This window comes from Helianthus annuus, chromosome 6 (assembly GCF_002127325.2).
Source record: "Helianthus annuus cultivar XRQ/B chromosome 6, HanXRQr2.0-SUNRISE, whole genome shotgun sequence".
Taxonomy (NCBI): Eukaryota; Viridiplantae; Streptophyta; class Magnoliopsida; order Asterales; family Asteraceae; genus Helianthus; species Helianthus annuus.
The window spans coordinates 9,881,824-9,896,792 of NC_035438.2; the positions used below are offsets into that span (position 1 = coordinate 9,881,824).

The window sequence follows — 14,969 nt, forward strand, 5'->3', positions numbered from 1 at the left end:
ATTTCTATTAATTACTTGGTTATTATCTATTAATTATTCAAATATTTTATCTATTTCTTTAGTTATGTGTATATATGTTTATAATTATGTGTAAAACAAATACTATTATATATAATATCATTTACCAAGTAGTTCTATAATTAACAAAAAAAAAACATGCAACTTAGTGGATGCCACACGGCATCCACATATTGGGCCACCACCAACCTCCGCCAATCACGGCAAACCACCGCCAGCTGCCTCATCCAATTAAATGCAAGAACTATCCATGATCCTTCACAGATTACATGTATAGTATACATATATGTATCCTTAATGTGTGATGGTATGATATGAAACTAAATTACGTATGTTATAAAATATTATAATCTTCTTATTAAGACTAATAACTCATCATGTGTGACCGATTCATCATTTTCAGTTGAAGTGCATGTGATCTTTAGCACCATTTTCAGGTAGTCAAATGGAGCAGTTAGCCCTTGTAACAGCGTATGCATAAATTTTCTAATTAATAATAATCATAATTAATGGTATATGTTTTTCTTTATATATGTGTTTAAATATACTTTTTATCATCTGAGGATATTTTAGTCATTAAATAACCACAGTTATGATGATTTAAATTTAAACTTGTTACAATTTGCAAGTAATGCTATAGTAATAAGTACTTCATGCATTGGATTGAACAGATTACAATTGGGTGATCAAAAACTTATACATAGTTATTACACATAAGCAGTACATATATATACCTGATTATCCTTTTGACATTAATAATCATAATTATAGAGCTACTAACATCATAAGGTAGATCACAGGTTTCCCTCACAGCTTAGAAATGGCATATGAAGTTAAGTTTGGCCTAACAGGGAGTTTGAGGTCTTCCCAATCTTCATCATCAAGTGGTGCAAAGTAAGAGTCAACCATCTGCTTGCTTACAAGCTCCAGTTTTGAAGGTTCCCACTAAAACAAAGAAACCGAAAGAAAGAACATATCAATAGAGGTAGTGTTTGACCAGTTACAAAGAAACCATCTGGTTAATCAAATCTATAACATTAACATTTTTTTAAGAAAAATGAAATACGATAGTGTTTGGTTTGCAACTTGCAAGTAGGTCCAACGTACTTGAGCTACCTGAACCCATTTTGACCTGTTACCCAACCCGCTTGACACACCCAGTTTTCTTTACTATCTTTTACCTTTGGATTTTTATCTTTATCGACCAGCAACGCCCTACATCCCTGCATTAGAAAAAAAGTTACGGTCTCATGAAGGAAAAACTCAAGTATAGTTCCATCTATATTGCATACAGTACATGTGCCATGCAAAAGTGTTAAGACATATGGTTGATGGTCAAATTCTATGAAGCCTTTTTATAGAAAGGATAAAGTAATAAATTGGTACCTCAAAGAAATCCCTGCAGACTTTTCCTTGTATGACGGTACAACTCATTCTGTATTCGCGGATAAGACATTGACCGACGCCTTGAAGTCTCCCTGTTCTAATCTGCAAATCGTAACTTAAGAAGTTTAGACCATAAGAAGGGAACCTCGGTCATAGTATAAACATTGGCTTATAATGGAGATAAGTACATATTGAATATATAAAATCAAGAGCACGGTAAATACTTACAGAGCGAAGAGAAATTTTGAGACTTGTTGGTGATGCTTTCTTTAAGGTTTTGATGGTCCATGAGATCCAGTCGTCCTTGTTTTTATAAGCCTCTTCCTCCTGGAAAAAGTGAAACCATTTGATCTCAAATGAGTGGCGAGTAAATTATTCTCAAAAGTATATAATACTTCATCCATTTGCTCCTTGAGGATTGGAAAATAAGAAAATTTCAAAAGCTGTAGAAATTTACAAAAGTACAAAAATGTGTATTCATGCAGGAAATGAGTACATTTCATGCTTATGGAACTTACAAGTGCAGAGATAATATCCTCAACAGTTCTCCGAGAGAAACAACTATTAATGGTTTTTAACCTGCAACATACGGTAGCAAAACTAAAGTCAAAACCTTACAATGTACGTTGTGCTTAACAGTGTATTGGTGGGGGTCCCATGAGTTTTCCTGACGGGTTCTCACGGTTAAAAAAAAAAAAAAAAAACCCTCAAGAATGGCATTCACACACACAAAAAAAAAAAAAAAAAAAAAAAAAAAAAAAAAAAAAAAAAACACATACCGGAAAAATTGACTCTTTTCTTTTAACTTAGGATTTTTGTTCGAGAAGTCATGTATAATATTGTTGATGATTTTTGGATCGCCCGTATTTGCTTTGCATAATGCATCTTCTAATGCGGAAAATTTCTGTGCATAGATAGAATACATACACGTCAGTCAAGCATTGATAGCATATTTAACAAAACAATATTGGGATCATTAAAACAATTTTAGGACGAAGGGAGAAATAAATCTTGAAAATCAAAATAAAATGAACCTCTAACGGGACAAAGTGGGTTGCAAGACCACATGCAAGCATTTCAGCACCATCCAATCTCGCACCCGTAAGACCCACATATTCCCCTGCCACAATATGAACTAAAATATCAACATGGTGCTGCATTCAACTTAAATTGTCCATGAATATTATAAGAACCCAAAATGTTGCAGATATATGATATTTACCCACTTAATATTCTTACATATAATTCATTAATTTATATTGTATAATCTAAGACGCAATCAGATTAAGATCAAACTCAATTACCGAAGAATCCAGGCAGTCTTGATAAGTAATAAGAGGCACCTACATCTGGGAATAACCCTAATGCAGTCTCTGGCATTGCAAAAACCTGCAAAATTCAAAAACGATTGTTGTTTTTAGAAAATTCACCATTCTTATAGTCTTATGAAACAATATACATACATGCATATTATAAAAAAATTTGATGCTTGAGACTTTGGCTGTTTGGTAGCCTCTCAATGGTCATTAAGAGGCTACCTCTTAATGGAACCATTAAGAATTTTACCAATGAGAAGGTAGAAGAATGTGACATGTGATGATTTACCATTCAGAGGTTACCTCTTAACCATTCAGACTTGAGGTTACCTCTTATTCATTCAGAGGTTTTAAACCATTAAGAGGTAGCATCTGAATGGTCACTAAGAGGCTACCAAACAGCCCCGAAAAATATGACAAGAGGCATACCGTATCATCTGTAACAACTCGAAATCTACCATGTACTGCAAAGGCTGCACCACCTCCCATAACAATTCCTCTAATAAGTGATACCTTCAAGTATGGTCTCAGGTTAACATAATGATTATCATTATATTATACATAAATATGAATTTGTGGTCAACGTAAGATTTCGTACGTTATGAACAAACGAACTTGGTATAAAGATAGCATTGGTTTTGACTTTTGAGAGCTTTTACCTGGGTTTTGGCGTAAGTTGCAATCAGATAATCCAATGTATATGCCGTATAGAATACAGTTGCAGCTTCTTTCCAGCTAACTGGTACAACAACCAAGAAAAATAAAATTAATCAGATAAGCAATAAAGCACCATCAAACTCATTGCAACAACAGTTATATATACCATTAAGAAAAACTGAAACAGCACCACCAGCACAAAAGGCCTTTCCTTCACCCTGCATCCAAATTTTAGTATAAGCCATAAGTTAACAAAAACCGAATCCGCAACCAACAGAAAAAATATTATAATTATAATAACAACTTTACCGAGAAGATTTTATTTTAAATGAAAAGTACCTTTACAATTACCAGCTTGACACTGGGATCCTCTTCATAGGTATTTAAGAGTTCCAAGATCTGGGATGCCTATAAAAGGTAAGTAAGTTAATATTTCTTTTTCTTTCAAGTTACCTAATATAGTTTTCATAATTAAAAGAAAACTATGGCAGTAACTAAATAAAGCGTTGGAAACATGTTACATGTCATCACAATATAAACTGCGTATTAATATGATGGATCGAATAACTTACCATTTCAGGGGTAAGCGCGTTTAGTTGCTGAGGATTGTTTAATATGATGGTTCTCACATTTGATGTCTGTTTAACCAATACCTGAAATATCAAGAAAGTTACCAACTTATCTTTCAAATTCTATACTTCGCCGCCTCCTGTTACAAACATTTTCTAGCTCCAATACTGACCTGTGTTTTGTTTAGCAAGGGGGCCCGGCCTATTTGGAGTCCTAAAGCGAAACTAAAATTTAAGGCTTTTTTTCATTAATACGGTAATTTCTGATCGTCTGAACTCATAATCATACTCCGATTTCACTACTTTCGGTTTGCTAAATCATTTCCAGGTGTCATTTTTGAGAAATTCCAATTTTCAAGGTAAACTTTTTTTTTTTTTTTGATATATATCATACAATTGATCAAATCAAAATACAAGAAAAATATGCACCTAGAAATGGATTTACCCGAGACTGCCAAACGGTAGTTTCTTAATCTCTCTAGCCATTCACTTTGAATATAACACAGTTTGAAGAGCAGTGTGAATGTGGAACAAGTGGGTTTGCATTCTTTCTTTAGGCCCATAAATCTTTATATTCACAAACCAAAATTTAAAAGATGTGAAGTTTTTACTCACATCTTATACAACAAACAACAACAATCGTACCCAGTACAATCTCACCCATAGCCAAGCTACTGTTAGGGTCTAAGGAGGTGGGATGTAGAGAGATTGCTTCTAGTGAGACCAGTGGCGGAACTAGCCCAAAAATTTAGGTGTATCCCAATTTTTTTATTTTTTAGACTATGGGTATCCTTTGTATAACGGAGACGAAGTTGAAGGGTATTTCTACACTACGGAAACCGAGTTAAGGGGTATTTTTACACTACGGATACGGGGTTGAGGGGTAGCCCGTGCTACATCTACTAACATTGTAAGTCCGCCCCTGAGTGAGACCCCTAACTAGGGCCGTTCCAACCTTTTTGGAGCCTTAAGGCGAAATGAAATTTTGGGGCTCTTTTTCCTTCTTTGATTATTATAAACGATTCCCTTATCCGTGTGTTAAACCAAGCAAAAATCTAACACAAGTATAACACAAAGTGGTTTGCTCGTATAAAGAATCAAACATATCTAAAAACAATAAGTTTGCACTATCTTTATAGTTAGCATACTAATTTTCTTTTAAGTGGAGACCCTAGGCCGAAGCCTAGGTTACCTGTATTATAGGTCCGGCTTTGCCCCTAACTCCAAATTCATATCCAGACACAAGAGTCAAATAAAAACATGTATCATATAACCACATAAAAAGGGTACCAAAGATCTTCTTATTAAGCTACCAACACGAAAAATGATGAAAACATATAATAGGAACATATAACACATCAAATAGACACACTATGACACATGCAAGCTATCACACAATATCATCCGTAAAAAGCAAAAGCAGGGACCAAAGAACCGTCTCTTGCATCAACTATGACAACTCATCCATAACAACCGCAAAAAGAAACGGGCTCGAAGCATACCCTTGGTGAGGACACATTGACAGTTACGACACATGGTTAAACGTCCCATCAAATTAACAACAACAACAACAATATGCAATTTCTTTGTATAAACAACCAAACATATATGTAAATAAAAACAATACCTGACTTGTTGGCGCCATGATGATCCACAGAGAACCGTAACTGTTATGTATTAACGACGAGTGTTAGCACCAGATCATCATCATCGTTAGGTAAAAAGGGCTAGGACCACAACTACTTTCGTTTTGTTTTATAACTTTACTAGGTTGTCCGGCCGCCGGCGTCGCTTTGTATTAAATAAATAAATGAATCAATGATTACCGCTTTTCTTTTAATTTTAAATTGAAATATCGTCTTACGTTTGGTCTAATCTGTTGGCGGATGACCCACCCTATGGCTGCTATGGTGGGTGCATAGTGGAGCAAGAAACGACAAATCCTTAAAGAATAATTAAGACAAAAACATCCACAACACATGTAAAAAAATAAAGGTGGAGGAGGAATTTCTGAAGTCACGTTCATCATATAATTAATTAAATTCTTCATTCGGGAAAAAGCCTAGGCGTGTAAATGAGCAGCCACTCAAAGCTACTCAAATCGTTAAAATCTTTATTTGAATTTTTTTTAACGTCAACAAACTCAATCCCAAGCACTCTTAGGGTACCCACTGGACAAACAGAGTACTCCGAGAGTAACCTGAGTCCACCACCAATTCCAGGGAAAAACCCGGTAACTCACCCGCCCGTAGGCACGACAGTGAAATTACCGGTAAACTCGTTCGGCTCAAGGATCCAACCCAGGATTCCCTGGGTCTCCTATCATTGTCCACCAGTGCCTTACTTTGCACCAAGTGTGAGTCGAACCTGCATCTCTCAAGAGAAATACAAGCTATCCACCACTTGATCGAGAGATCATTGGCAATCTTGATTTGAATTAAGCTCTAAGTCTGAGCTTCTAGTTGATTACACTAAGGATTAACAAGCCTAAAAAATCTTCCTATACACTTCCTAGTGTTTTTTTATCTTATTTTTCTATTTATCTCTCGTATTAAATAATAATAATAATAATAATAATAATAATAATAATAAATAAAAATATTAGATAAGAATAAATATTTAGATAAGGATAAACATTTGTTTTTATTATGATCACATTAAATAATAATAATAATAATAATAATATTAAAATATTAGATAAGAATATAAATGTTTATTTTTATTATGAGCATATTAAATAATAATAGTAATAATTTTAAACAAAAAATTAGTTAAAAATACATATTTAATAAAGTAAAATGTTATAATAAGTAAATAGTCCATTAAAGTTCATTTTTTAAAAGATAAATCTTGACAACTGTATGTGTTAACATATGACATTATATTTTATTAAACACGTGCAGTATACGAGTTTTTTTAAAAATATATCTTTTTTATTATTTATTATATAAAATCACATTTATGCAAAATAAAAAAAAAACAAAGTAAAATGTTATAATAAGTAAATAGTACATCACATCAATGTTCATTTTTAAAAGATAAATCTTGATAATTGTTTGTATTAACATATAACATTATATTTTATTCAACACGTACAATATACGAGTTTTTTAATATATCTTTTTATTATTTATTATATATAATTATATTTATACAACCCGTGTAATACACGGGGTTTTTAGCTAGTATATAATATATAATTACATAGTAAGTATCATTATGATTAAAAAACTATATATCTATGTGTATATATTCTGTTATAATATCTTATTATAAATATATGTATAAAATCGGACCTCGACTACCAGCCAAAAATGGGCAATTTCAGTCAGATTCCGGCAAAAAAACTATATATTTCGGACAAAATCTCTAAATTTCGGCCATTTTTCAACCAAACCATGTGAATTCCAATAATTAATCGTGTATACTTAAAAAAATGAGTTGGGTAAGAGTTAAAACCTAGCTACCGAAAATATTTACTTATAAAAATGTGTATATGTATACATAAAACTGAAAATTACATATAAAAAACCCGATCCGATTATTCCCGAGTAATCCCGAGTAGTCGATAGTCCCCACCTCACCGGCCGACTAGCGACTAGCGAGTTCTCCAACCTTACTGGATAGTAATGAAGTTTTTTGTGTATTTTATTTATGTGACTTAACTTTTAGATAGCTAACATCTAGAAAAAAAGTTGTAGTAATGAAACAACCAATGAAACTAAGGGGCTATTTGTTTATCGAGGCTCTTGATGCTTCAGACTTCTTCTTACTGGTTCAGCACTTGATGGTGCGAATACATGTCTGAATGGTTCAGACAATTGTCTCTGAATGGTTAAGCATTATAAGAGTCTGAGTGGTTAAGACCTCTAATCTGAATTGGTCAAACATTTGTCTCTGAACGGTTAAACATTATATTGACTCTTAATGGTTCAGACCTCTTACTGATTCAACACTTAATGATTCAGACCTCTTACTAGTTCAACACTTAACCATTCAGAAGTTGTTAAATGGCCCCTAAGTGGTTTTTATAGTTAAAGTTTGTGAGTGATTATACTAGAATATTATTAACACTTGCTTATTATTTTTTTTTTGTGAGTTATTTTGCCCCGCTTGTGGTATGCACATATAATGTATATGTGTGAGCGTTCGTGGGGCAAAAGTGAAATGATACTAACTTTAACGTTATTTTACTAATTTCTTGGAAAAAACATTAAAAGCGACGGATGGTTAATCATGCATCATGTGGTGACGTTGATAGCTGGAAGACACGAGGGTACATGCACCAATCAGTCTCTGTACCGATTGTTTGAGTGTTATGTGTCTTAGGTCCAAGACTTGATACAAAACTACAATCAAGCCGGGGGTCTCACTGGAAGCAACCTCTCTATTCCTACGGGGTAGAGGTAAGGCTCAGGGGCGGAACCAATGTACACTAAGTCGTAGCACGGGCTACGGCTCAACCCCGTATTCGTATTCGCATTGTAATTTTTTTCGGTTTTATACATAAGATACCCCTAAACATATACGAGGATACCCCTAAGAGAAGATTGTGAAACTTTAAGATAATTAAGCCAAAATTGTAATAACTAATAAAGCCCAAATAATAAAATTATCCATTTGAACAATGCCATGGTGTGTGCGTTTGAAAATGATTTTTCATAAGGTAAAAGACGACGATGTGATGGAGCGATTTCAAGCTATGAAAAAAAAAGAAGAGGACAACGCTATTAGGTATTTGTTTTACTTTATTTATTTATTGTCGTTTTTCAAATATTTTATGATTGCACGGTAAAAAAATTTTTTGGGATACCCCTAATTTAATGGGCTAGTTATACCTATAAATTAAATAACAAATTAGTTTGATAATAACTCAATTCAACGCGAGCTTATACCATCCTTTAGGGTGCACAATGTAGGGATCGGGAAAGGCTCGATGAAGCCTGGCCTCATCCAGGAACACTCCCGAAGTTGGAGAAAAAAGTGCCCCAGTGAGTGAGTGGAGAGTCCTCACCTATTAGCGGGAAAAGTTGGGGAGTGTGGTTTTTGACCGTTGGCAATGGTCAAATGCCATTATTTAATACGCACACACCTATAAATATAACATATACTACTTAATTTTTCTCACAAAAAGCTCTCTTCATTCAACATCCTTCTCTCTCAAAGAAATTACTCTCTTCCACCCACATATCATATTCTACAATTTTTTTTCAAATATTTTACTCACTCAAAATGGATCTTTTCAAAATACCCGAACCGAACGTGCACCATATTTGTACGATTAATCAAGCTTTGATGAGGACGGCGAAGAGCAGTTACATAATGAAGGTTATAATTATATGTCTACCTTAATTGCGTTACAAATAAACGATACTCAAGACATCGGACTTCGTCGAGATGGTATATATTAATAAATTATTTATATTTGTTTAATATTTTTGCTTATTAATAATTTTCATCGTTGTTTTCATATTTTGTTATTGTGAATATTATTTTCAATAAAACGTTGTATATTCAATTAGGTACATTTATAGAGACGATCGTGAAGCATCTCAAGCACGACTAGTTAGAGGATATTTCAGCAAAGATCAAACATTCACACCCGAGATGTTTCGCAGGCGATTTCCAATGTATAAAGATTTGTTTTTGTAATCGTAGGTGATTTTCAGCGAAATTTTACATTCTTTCAAACGAAATATGATGCTAGAGGTCATCAAACTTTTATGTCGTAACAAAAGTGCACCTCAACTAACGACAACTACCATTATTTTTGAAATGCAAAAAAAAGGTATTTTGGAGGCAATTTAATTATTTTAAATGATACCTGCCAATAGGCAATTACCAGGCATTTCATCACAAATTTGAAATTGTCTTTGGTTACACGGTTTCTGGTTCAACACGAATTCTCACACACACGCACATATACTGGTTCTTGTTCTTGTTCTTGAAATTATGAGTTGTATCCGATTGAATTATTTGGGAGAACCATCGAAATAATTTGATCTGAAAGTGAAGTCACGCCTCTTGAATCATCTATTTTTTACTATTTTCCCCAAAACTCCTAAAACCACATCACAAGCTAGGAATACGCGAAATCCGAGCAGTCCAGTAATATTTGAATAGTTACTTTGGAAAGCACGTTTAACCCTCCTAAGACCATGCGTAGTCAAGCGTTTTTTGGGCGTGTTTTCAAAATCAACACCCATCACGCCACCACCTCCGCCCCATGGGCGTTTTTCAACCCAAAATTGCCCAGAGCATTTTAAATACAACGCCGAGAGAAAGTTGTTTGGCCAATTAGCTATTTCCATGCTCCTTTTGTCCAATTACATTTTTTATGGTTTTTTATTTAATTCTATTACACTATAGTGTCCACATCCCCATTACACCCATTTTAGAAAACGCCCCATAATGCCACATTGCTGACTGGGCTGCCACATGGCGCAAAACGCCCAAGGGTAGGGGCATTACCACCACACATGATCTAATATTATGAAATCAAGCTTCATCTCATCTCCTTTTTCAATAACTAGTGATATTAAAATCGGCGCGTTGCGCCGGTGGATTTCCCATGCTACGCGACAGGAATTTGATTGGTATCGCTTCATCTCATTATGTTACAGAGTACTGACGCTCGTTATAGCAACCAGAAAAGGAAAAACAAATAAATAAAATCGTGATATGACCAAAAGAATATCAACATGTAATCTACATCCACTGAAAACAATTGTTTGGTAGGAATTGGTTTGATTCGTCAGGTTACCACCACGATATTGGCATGCACTCATATAGCATATATAAAAAATAACAAAATGTATACTCTATTTTGAATGCAACTCTGCTCTCAACAAAATTTACAACGAAACGCCATAAAAATTAAGCAAAGTTACGAATTTAGTTTTTTTTTAAGTTAACAAACGCGAGTTATGTGAGAAAAATTATATAGCACAAATTAGAAAAAAAAAACAATAAAAAAAGTTGCCACGTGGCAACGTCTTACTAGTTCAACCACTATTCATTAAAAACCAATAAAAAAGGTTGCCACATGGCAATGTCTTGCTGGTTCAACCACTATTCATTAGCTTGCTCTTTTAATACAAAGTCTTACTAGTTCAACAATTATTCATTAAAAAACAATAAAAAAGTTGCCACATGGCAACGTCTTACTGGTTCAACCACTATTCATTAGCTTGCTCTTTTAATATAAAAAATAATGATAATGATAACTTGTTTAAGTTTCTTTAGAGACTTCACCTTAAATGGGCTTGAGGCTAGGGTATTGAGCAGTGACACTATTTCATCTCGCTTGAACGATTGATTCCGAAAGTGACGGTGAAGAAGATGAAGATGGTGAATTGTTATTTTTCCATACAAGAATGAGTCTTTTGAGGGTATCATTAGGAGTGACTATGTAAATTTACTATGTGTATATGTGTGGGCGCTTGGGGGGCAAAAGTGAAATTGTACAAACTTTAAAGTTATTTTACTAATTTCGTGAAAATAATGTTAAAAGCGATGAATGGTTAATCATGCATCATGTGATGGCGTTGATAGCTGAAAGACACGGGGGTACATCACTAATCGGTCTCGGTCCTGATGGTTTGAGTGTTATGTGTCTTAGATCCAATGCTTGATACAAAACTACAATCGAGCCGAAGGTCTTGTAACGCCCTAAAACGCATTAATCTAAGATTCGCAGCGGACACTACATAACTAGAAATTTTCCTTCATGATATTCTTTCTTTCATTTAAATACATTAATCTCTTTTATAATTTAATGCAAAACTAACATACATGACTCAATTATGTGACTACGTATACACCCACATACAATCCGTGTCTTGACTCGATCTTCAACCGCGTACGCTTCTAGATGAAACATCCAACATGTATAGCCTGCAGTCACCACATTCAAACACATTATTAGCAACCGGTGACATAATACAAAAATCTTAGCACAAGCATAATAGCGCGTCAACGTTTCATGCTTTTTCTTATACTAGCCCCTTCATCCATCCACTCGATTGCTCGCATCAGATTGTGGAGTCAACCTTCACATCCTTTGTTACCATGCCTATACTACACATTAATTCTCAAGAGAAAAGCGATTAGTACATTAGCTTCCACTTACATGATCATGTCCTCAAATATACATAACTCATCTTATTCATTCAAGCATAATTTCATTATGTAAGTTCCCTTTCTTACCCAACCAAATCGAATCTTTTTCTTAACCACTTCTAACCCATTCCATTAAAAACTTAACTTACTACTTGCATCAAACCATATCTTCTTACATTGCATTCAACAATAATCACATATCATAAATACATTAACAACTAAAGAGTAAGTTCGGAGTGCACTTACCTTGCGCGTCCGTATTCTCGTTCGCTTACTTGATTGAGTCCTCTTAGCCCGTTAGCCTTCAAAGCTCCCATCCATCTTGACATGATTCCTATACACTCATGTCATTACATTCACATTCTTATTAGCATATATGCTTATACATGTGAACAACCATATCAAATTCACATCTAATATACGACCTACATAAAGCATACTTAACATCATTAATCCACTCAAACAGGCATAAAACATACTCAACATCATCCCTACATAATACTCACATGAACTATATCCATTTACCCACTACTTGCATACAATTTCACTTATTATTGTCTTTTAGACATTTCATCAAACACCTGGTGCGCGTATCATTTTCTAAGCATAATGTACAAGTGCTTTAAGCATGTTCTTCCTTATTTCATCTTATGAACCCTTACATTCAAGCAAAATCTCATAATCACAAATTCCACATCAAGTTTATCTATCTAAGCCTATCATACTACACCCTATATATCACAAAATCACACTATAACATCTTCAAGTTCATCATGATCATCATCTTCACACTCATGCAATGGGTTTTATTCTAAATCACCCAATTACTTGAATTTACTCATAACATAAGTTCTACTTGATGTTTCTAACACCTCTACATGCTTAATTTCATACAAATTCATGGATTGATCATAACCCACTTCGAACAAGATCATCAAATCTAAATTTTAAGACATACCTTATGATCCCCTTGCGAAGGTGATCGTTAATTCATGTTCAGTTGTGAATTTGGACCTCATTCCACCCTTCAATTTGATGATTTATCAAGAACAAGGGTTTGAACCCTTGTTCTTCTTCTTCCTGCTCGTTCCACGCACACACCAAGTGTGTGTGTGTGTGTGTTTTCCTTTTATTTAATAGATTATGTTTCCCTTTTTAACGGTTTTGGTCCTTTAAACTTCGTTTCAATTAATAATGAGACTTACACTCGTTATCTTGTTACTTATATACATGTCACCACTTGGTTAAATATTTCTAGTCAACTTTTATTTACGGTTCCGTTTTTACCCTAAACGGTATTTTACCCGGTTCCTTTATATTAACCGATTTTAAATTATCAAACCCATTTTGGGGTGTTACAAGTCTACCCCCCTTAAAAGAGGTTTCGTCCCCGAAACCTTGCTTACTTCCACGGAAACATAACCCTTTACTTACCGGTCCTTCTATGTAACCCAATAATGAAATATACTCATACATCTTTAGATTCCAAATTCTTGCCTCATGTTAGTTCCTTAGTGGTATCCATCACTACATGTTTATTCTTCATTCAAGATACATACCATGACAAGAATGCACTCATACTTTATAAAAATGCCTCATTCATGAACAAATATAACTGCACGTCCTATCCTTACTTTCTCCATAACAACTCGATTATTACTACTTTTATTCATAAATCATGTTGGACATGCCACTCTTGCTTTCATCGCACAAATACTCATTACAATAGTCCATACTGTCACATATCCTTTTTACCCGTTAGTAACAAGTCAATATGCATACTTCTTCAAACTTGTAATAATACATACATTCGTATGATCCGTTTACAACGAATATAATACTTTTATCTCATCTTTTAAGATTACATTCCATACATACAATGTATAGCCTTTAGTTCTTGTTTCGTTATCACAACAAAACTACCATTTCATAGTCACCCATACTTGCTTAGCCTAAGGTTAACATCATTCTACATCTATTAACGTTACATACTACTGAGTATACTCATGTACGTACACTCACACGTATGTTCATACATACAAGCTTTATTCCTTTGTGCACATTCAATCCCATTTAATACATACTTACATACGTTTATATATATATACACGCATACATCTATTTACAAACACCGAAAACTTACTTGCAACAATAACACATCTATACATACATGTTTACATGCTTGCTTATCGTTATATAATACACACACTCATACGTACCTTCATACATTTATTACATACATTCATACCATCCCTATCTCTTTCTACATACATACGTACATTCATGCGTATCTTCATATCTTCATACAGTCCTATTTGTATACATACACACCTCCCTACATCTCTTCAAATATGCATACATTCATAGGTACCTTCATACCTAATTACATTCATACATATGGGCGTTACTGAATACTTTAAGACTGAACTAATATTTCATTCCTTTATTGACCTCTAACCAGATTGATTTCATTCTTCAGCAAAATGAGCTCTCATCGTAAGCATCCTTCCATAACATATTCAACACTTTAAATATGATAACATATTCATACTCATAAAACCCTTACAAGGTTCATAATTGGTTCAATTCGTAGCATAACGTAACTTTACCCTTTCCGAGATCAACTTCAATTCCTCATGCATTCAATGTTCTCGTACTTGCATTACACTACTTTCTCAACGGGAACACGATTAATAACGTTAATACTCAAACGTATCTAAATCATACATTCGTACATACTTTCACACGTGCACATATTCATACATATATACATATATACATACTTACATACATTCCTACACCTCTACGTACATGCATACATTCATACATACTCTTCATACCTTCATGGACGATAATTCTTTCTTCATGCATATGTTCACACATTCATACCTACTTCATACAT

At 34.1% G+C, this 14,969-nt stretch overlaps 1 protein-coding gene and 1 long non-coding RNA gene across 3 annotated transcripts; both read right to left on the reverse strand.

Annotated features, from left to right (window-relative positions):
• Nucleotides 1-653: 653 nt before the first annotated feature.
• On the reverse strand, nt 654-5,840 carry LOC110864647 (3-hydroxyisobutyryl-CoA hydrolase 1). Of its 2 annotated transcripts, none has more exons than XM_022113761.2 (14): nt 5,574-5,840; nt 3,950-4,030; nt 3,717-3,785; nt 3,544-3,595; nt 3,380-3,459; nt 3,150-3,233; nt 2,709-2,793; nt 2,439-2,524; nt 2,184-2,308; nt 1,923-1,983; nt 1,633-1,731; nt 1,405-1,506; nt 1,200-1,241; nt 654-963 (listed from the first exon to the last, which is right to left on the reverse strand). In XM_022113761.2, the coding sequence occupies exons 1-14, from the start codon at nt 5,589-5,591 to the stop codon at nt 826-828; spliced, it is 1,122 nt and encodes a 373-aa protein (XP_021969453.1). In that variant the 5' UTR covers nt 5,592-5,840; the 3' UTR covers nt 654-825. The 2 variants fall into 2 exon arrangements, with proteins under 2 accessions (XP_021969453.1, XP_035830280.1); XM_035974387.1 differs by lacking the exon at nt 5,574-5,840 and adding an exon at nt 4,120-5,498.
• Nucleotides 5,841-11,641: 5,801 nt separating this feature from the next.
• On the reverse strand, nt 11,642-13,164 carry LOC110863734. The gene is made up of 3 exons (XR_002549327.1): nt 13,026-13,164; nt 12,314-12,401; nt 11,642-11,842 (listed from the first exon to the last, which is right to left on the reverse strand). It is a non-coding gene; the product is annotated as an uncharacterized LOC110863734 (long non-coding RNA).
• Between the last annotated feature and the right edge of the window lie 1,805 nt (nt 13,165-14,969).

Excerpts from the sequence above, each read along its gene's own strand:
- LOC110864647 (XM_022113761.2), bottom strand. Across the intron at positions 2,525-2,708 it reads AAGACTGCCTGGATTCTTCG|GGGAATATGTGGGTCTTACG; the intron begins GTAATTGAGTTT and ends ATATTGTGGCAG. Across the intron at positions 1,732-1,922 it reads AGGATATTATCTCTGCACTT|GAGGAAGAGGCTTATAAAAA; the intron begins GTAAGTTCCATA and ends CACTTTTTCCAG.